General features: G+C 41.7%; 1 protein-coding gene across 3 annotated transcripts; it reads right to left on the reverse strand.

Annotated features, from left to right (window-relative positions):
* Positions 1 to 748: 748 nt before the first annotated feature.
* On the reverse strand, positions 749 to 6,274 carry LOC118372375 (threonine synthase-like 1). 3 transcript variants are annotated; one of them, XM_035758236.2, is made up of 3 exons: positions 6,130 to 6,274; positions 2,542 to 3,987; positions 749 to 2,260 (listed from the first exon to the last, which is right to left on the reverse strand). In XM_035758236.2, exons 2-3 carry the CDS (start codon positions 3,961 to 3,963, stop codon positions 1,451 to 1,453), a joined length of 2,232 nt encoding a protein of 743 aa, XP_035614129.1. In that variant the 5' UTR covers positions 3,964 to 3,987; positions 6,130 to 6,274; the 3' UTR covers positions 749 to 1,450. The 3 variants fall into 3 exon arrangements, with proteins under 3 accessions (XP_035614129.1, XP_035614145.1, XP_035614138.1); XM_035758252.1 differs by lacking the exon at positions 6,130 to 6,274 and adding an exon at positions 5,916 to 6,120; XM_035758245.1 differs by lacking the exon at positions 6,130 to 6,274 and adding an exon at positions 5,502 to 5,892.
* Positions 6,275 to 6,715: the final 441 nt, after the last annotated feature.

The raw sequence follows: 6,715 nt of genomic DNA on the forward strand, positions 1-6,715 counted from the left end.
CATACTAACTTATCTTCTATTAATCTTTTAGGTGTTAGGGGGAAAAATACTGATCCCTTCCTCATTCCATTTCTGTCTATATGGAACCTGAACAGGAAAAGCAAAGTCACCTCCTTGTGTGTCCCTATTGTTAATCCTCTTCATGTGTCATGTATCACAACCAATTTCGGCATGGGCCTGAAATTAACTACGGTAGAGACAAAAGAAAGTAAAAATGACAGAAAAATAGGCTTAACATTTAAATACAAATGTAAATAGCTTTGAACCCTGACTCTTATTTCTTGGCTTGACAGCTAATGTACTAGTATGAAAGAGCTGAGGGATAGTGCAAACAGTAAAAGGATTTTGTGCCGCAATAAAGGCCAGCGGTGTTAGTAGAAGCCTAGTTAATGAGTGTGTGGACATTGATAGGAGGTTCTCACTGCCTCTCCAACTTTCCCCAGCAATTACTGGACCATGAACCTCGTCGAGATTAATTAGCCAGGTTTTAATGTCACGAGGAGAGATCCGCCATTTTGCTTCGGCAGCACCTCAGCTATTCTCATCGCTTCTCTGGAAGTGGAGGATGAGGGTGGTTCTGGATACAATTACACTCATTCTCAGAGAGCAGTTTGGTTTGTTTACTATAGAAATATATTTTCCCAGCAAAATTTGTATTTCTTATTTATGGATCACTCTGACTGATGTGTAACTGTTGTTCAGTGGATGAAGCTATACTCAAAAAACTGTCATAACCAAAAGAGAATAATGACTTTACACAAACAAACATTTAATACCAATGGTCAGATGAATATCAACCTGAGTATGTCCTTCGTGTTGTTGAGGATTGTAATATGACAGTTACATAACATAGTACATACAAAAGGGAAATGAACATACATTTGTAATAAATAAATAAACAAGAGCAAATCAAATTGTATTTGTCGCATACACAGGTTTAGCAGATGCTATTGCGGGTGGTAGCGAAATGCTTGTAACAAACAGCACATCTGGGTTAAACCATACTACATGACAAACATGAACAAGCATATTTAGTTCTATATATAGTTCTTCCTTTGGCACAAGGTAATGACTCCACAACTTAGTCTCATGTATTGGGCCGTTGGGGCTAGTTAGGAGCGTCTGAACCACGACTACATATCATGAAACCTGAGGGGACCTTGGCTGCATAGGAGCCATGTGGTAAATATCACCATCTAGTGGGTACAAAAGATTTATGTTATGACATCTCCAGTTGCTGTAGAAACATCACCTAAACCCAAATCCTGTCAAATAAGGAGATATATTGCACAATTCATAAAACCAAAAAAAACAAACACACAAATTCATATGATTTATAAATTAATGGGCTGACTTTCATTTTCAACTGCCCTCCTCAACACACTGAATGAAAATAAAAATGTACCACCCTACCCCAGAGTCTTTACCTGTTTGTTTATCTGAAAGAGACCTAAAGAACTTTCAAGAAAGAGTCTTGAATCATGGATTCCACCTCCTCCACTAACACACTGAAATCTGCTTGACACACTGTATGTTCTTTACTGTTTTCCTTCAGGCACCGAAGCATGTTTTGGTGCATCCGAGGTGTGGACGCTACAGAGGCCAGCTCCCTCAGCTGGTCCACAGGATCTGAGGGGTTGTAATGAGTGTTCGGGCACCGCAGCGCTTTGAGGACGGTGGGGGCAAACTTCCCGTGGTGCGCCGTGGAACAGATCACCACTGGACACCATGGGTCCTGTAGCCGGTCGGCAACCGCCTTAGCAACGGCAGTGTGTGTGTCCATCGCGTAACCAGTTTTGGTGTGAACATTTAGGATGGCAGCCAGACATTCCTCTTCAGAGCACCAGCCAGCCACCACCTCCTCTTGGATCTTTTGGAGCAATGACTCAGAGACTTTGAAGTACTGGTCTTTCTCTAAGCGCGTGAACAGATCTCTAACAAGACAGCCATCACCACCTGAGATGTGGTAGAGAAATCTCTCCAGGTTGGAGGATTTGAGGATGTCTATGGCTGGGGAAAGTGAGGCAATGAGGGGCTGGTTTCGGAGATCACACACCCCTGTTGTAATAAAGTCAGAAACGATTCGGTTTTGGTTGGAAGCGCAGATGATTTTTCTTATCGGGATTCCCATTTGCTTAGCGTACAGGGCTGCCATGGCATTGCCAAAGTTACCGGTAGGGATGCATACATCGATGGGCTCTCCGAACTTGATAACCCCATCTTTGAAAAGATCTAGATATGCTGAGGCGTGATAGACCACCTGGGGAGAAACACGAGGTAAGGAAGTAATGCTACTTGAGCTGTACAACAACATACCAAGACATTAAGTAGCTTAGACTGAATGAAATAAATAAAACAATTGTTTAGAATAGCTATATGTATTTAATGTTCATTTAGAATGTATTCACCCCTACCCCTGTATATAATTAAGATTAGGTTGTTAATCCCCTATAATACAAATAAAAAATAACATGCATCAAGCACATTTTCTGAGCCTTAAAAACACAAGTACTACTGTGTCATCTAACAGCAGGAGCTCACCTGTGGTAGCAGCCTTCCCCAATTAATGGAGTTAGCAGTGCTGAGGACAGTGCCATACTCCACAGCCAAATGCCCCGTCAGACCTGAATCCCCAAACATGGTCTTAATGGCCCTCTGGCAGAAGTCAAAGTCGGATAGGACACCGACAGACCTGGCGTTGCCCTCTTTGTAGGCTGTCAACTGTCGCTTCTGGATCTCACTCACTCCTTCCTCTGGGAAGAACACCAGCACGCCGACCCTCTGCCGGTCCAGGTCATGAAGGTTGCCGAACCCACTCAGCACTGCACTGCCGGTGTCACCGGATGTTGCCACAAGGATGAGGTAGTTGCACATTTGTGGGAGACAATAGGCGAAGAGCTGAGGCATCAACTGCAAGGCCAGGTCTTTAAACGAAGCAGTGGGGCCGTGGAAGAGCTCCTGCACAAACTGGTTATGAACTAGGTGTTTCACCGGTGCAATGGCCTCGCTGGCAAAGTTAACCCCGTAAGCTCTGAACACCATTCTTCTGAGATCGGTACCAGGGATGTCCATGGGGTGTATGCACTTTTCAAGCATGGCTGAGGCACGTTCAGGATAGGACATTTCTGCTAATCTTAGCCATTCTCGTACGTCGAGCTTCGGAAAGCCTTTTTGGGGCACGTACAGTCCACCATCGGGAGCTAACCCCTCTAAAACAACATCACTGAAGTATTTTGAATCACTAGATGATCCGTTCTCCCTCCTGGTTGACACAAAGGTCTCCGATTTCGAGTTCTGGTATCTCTCCACAGCCTGAAGCACCTTCTCTGCAATCTCCTCAACAGTATCTCCAGTCCCACAGAGCACTCTAGTGTCAAGCCATTTCTCATAAAACTGCTTCCTGTAGTGTAGAATCTGCCTGATGGGTACCCCAGCCTCCTGGCCCACAATCCTGTTCACTTTCATCCCGGAGAGCCTCTGTATGATGTCATCGGTGGCTACATCCAGATACACTACCAGTCCAGTGCGTTTGAGGTGCTGCATAGCCCCAGAGTGGAGTGGGTTGGATCCTGTTAAGGAGATGACACTACCAGAGGTGGATAATTTGCACAGAGCCCGACCCTCTTCTTCCAGGAAACGTTCCCCTCCGACCTCGGCCAGCTTGTCAGCCACCGGCATCTTCCATGTCACCTCCAGGATATGGTCGTCCACGTCAATGACAGGCACTCCCAGTCTATGAGCAACAACACGCCCCACAGAGGTTTTTCCTGCTCCAGGCAGACCCATTAGCAGGATGTTTTGGTCCTCTATCTGGGGTACAGTAGATAGCCACGATCTGGATATTGGGAAAGGGCTTGTGCTTGTCCGCCATCTCACAGCTTTCAGAGCAAGCTGCCTTGTGTTGTTCAACACTCCCATCGCTATAAACATTTTCACCCTTTGACGGTAGGCTACTGGAAGCATTTTGATGTGGTTGTTATGTCAAATCTGTAAGACAGATAAGATGAGACTGATTGTACAGGGTTAATGACATCAAATAATAACAGGCAATATGTTCAGTGATGTAAGTTCCTTGTCAGGAGCTGTTGAAATGTAAAATGTATGTAGCCTCTGTACATGTTGACAACAGTTACTAAGTTTAGCTGTCGCTAAGTCACTTGACCAGTGTGAATAATCATTTACACATGTTCTATTGCCCTTTTCATAACAAAGTGCTTCAAAAGCCAAAACACAAACAAGCAATACATCATCATAAGTAGCCTAGCTACTGTATAGTTAGGCTACTCATGATTAAGTATTGATTGACCCAACTATACAGTAACTAGGCTACTCATGATGATGTATTTAGTTGACCTAATTACTGTGTAGTTAGGTCAACCAACACATAATGATGAGTAGCCTAGCTACTGTATAGTTAGGTCAACCAATACAGGCCAAGTCTTTGAGTGCCAAAGGTGGAGAGGGACAGTTCATGGCTTGATCAGAGGAAGGTAGTCAGGGAGATGGTTGGTGAAGAATATGATTTTAAATATTTTTAAAAGATGAATAGATCCTAGCTATCAAACTCTAGGCGGCATTCTGCCTTCTCCCTACAGTCCTCAGCTATAGTCCGTCACAGTGGACGCATCATAATACCCATAAAAACACAGAAATGGTTCCAATGGTTTTTCCGCCATTCATTTTACAAAGAAATTACAATTAATTGTGCGTTTGGTGTAGGCTTACCTTGTGACGTTTTGATAGCCGTGTAATTATTTCTTGGGCAAGGTGCGTTTTATCAATGTATTAGCCTCAATTTGCAAAACAAAATGTGCATGGCTAATTATTGATAAAAGTTACCTTGTCCTAGAGCGATTTGCTCGGTTATCAAAACGTAAAGCCAGGGCAAGCCTAGATGAAACAGACCTTACATGAAGTAGTTCTAAAATCCCTGATGGAAAAATGTATGTCGGATAAACAATTGGAACCATCTCTGGGTTTAATGACTCATACTGTGGTAGTCAATTAGCTTTGTCCATAAGAATAATCCCAATGCTGGGTTAAAGCTGCAATATTTAACTTTTGGGAGGACACAACGAAACTAACATAGAAATAGATCTGTCAATCTCATTGAAAGCAAGTGTGCGAAGCAGTAGATCTGTTCTGTGTGTTCTATTTCTATGCTTCCTGTTGAGTTTTTTTTAATCCATATTTTACTTTTGGTGTTGTACACAAGCTTCAAACAACTGAAAATACAATATTTTTGGTTATGGAACAGATATTTCACAACAGTTTAGATGGTACAATGATACTCCACATTATACTAGCTTGTTGTCACAAACTGGAATTAGGAAAATATTAGAATTTTAGCAACAACTAAATGGTTGAGCAATTTCTGCATAGTGCATATTTAACGTTAAGAAACGTCAATAATCATCGCTTGTAACAAAGCTTTCGAAACATATAGCAGTTATCTTTAATCAGCGAGAACGAATCCTTCAAATAAAAAAAGATACACTTACTGTAGCAATTTTGCACAGATCCATACAGCTATGGATGCCTGCCTCCATCCAACGAAACTACATTTCTACTACACTTCTGAGCATGCGATATAGATCATTAGCACGTGGTCGCTCCAGTTTTCCGTAAACAAGAGCTATAACATGGTGATATGGCCGTATGGGAACACAAACCACCCTATGAAGGGGTTTAATTTAGCCTTTTTTTATGATTATTTCTCGCTTATGAAAGATAAGGTCCTTATGCTTCCAATACCGTACCGCAAGCAATACGTGTTAATTCATCTTCAGATCGAGCGTTAGGTATCTTAACAAAACACCCCACTAAAGAAGCCGCCTTCGTCAAAAGACTTGTGTAATGTAATGGAACTGAGTCATGATCAAGGGCTAAATAGACCCGATAGGGTCAATACTTACATTTCTGTCTTCTAAAACACTGTTCTGTTTAACACATATATTTGGAAATAATTTCGTTTACCCATCTACTGTTTCTAGCTAGATAGGTTATTTACATAGCTCCTGTACTTAGCTAGCTACAGCAACTTTTATATCAAGAGATTGCTCTCTGATATTATGTGACACATGCATCAGTCGATAATGACTTTTAATATATATTATACACTTGGCCTACCTGGATAATATTTTGTTTTACAGTATCTTAGCTAGTAACGTTTAATTATTGGAGTAAAGCCAGAGTTGATGAAAGTAAACCAATGTCAGCCACGTTCAACTTAAGCTTCTCGTCAGCAACAACAAAAAGGTACTTCCGGGTCACGGAATTTCGGAAATTTTCGAAATAAATGTCCCTCACGTAATAGTAGAAAAGTGTCAATTACCTGTATTATTAATTATACAGTATATTACAAATGATTGTCTAAACATTAACAATGAATCATATTTAAGTGACATTTGCATTAACCTCTTGAAGCTATGGGGGCACTATTTCATTATTGGATAAAAACACGTGCCCGTTTTAAGCGCAATATTTTGTCACAAAAAGATGCTCGACTATGCATATAATGACATCTTTGGAAGGAAAACACTCTGACGTTTCCAAATCTGCAAAGATATTGTATGTGAGTGCCCCAGAACTGATGCTACAGGCGAAACCAAGATGAAACTTCAAACCGGAAGTGAGCAAAATGTTTGAGGCGCTGTTTTCCAAGATCCGGGATGGCTAGAATCAAGAGGTTAAATGTATGTTTTAAAACATGTTC

The sequence above is a fragment of the Oncorhynchus keta genome, chromosome 4 (genome assembly GCF_023373465.1).
Source record: "Oncorhynchus keta strain PuntledgeMale-10-30-2019 chromosome 4, Oket_V2, whole genome shotgun sequence".
In the NCBI taxonomy this organism is placed as follows: Eukaryota; Metazoa; Chordata; class Actinopteri; order Salmoniformes; family Salmonidae; genus Oncorhynchus; species Oncorhynchus keta.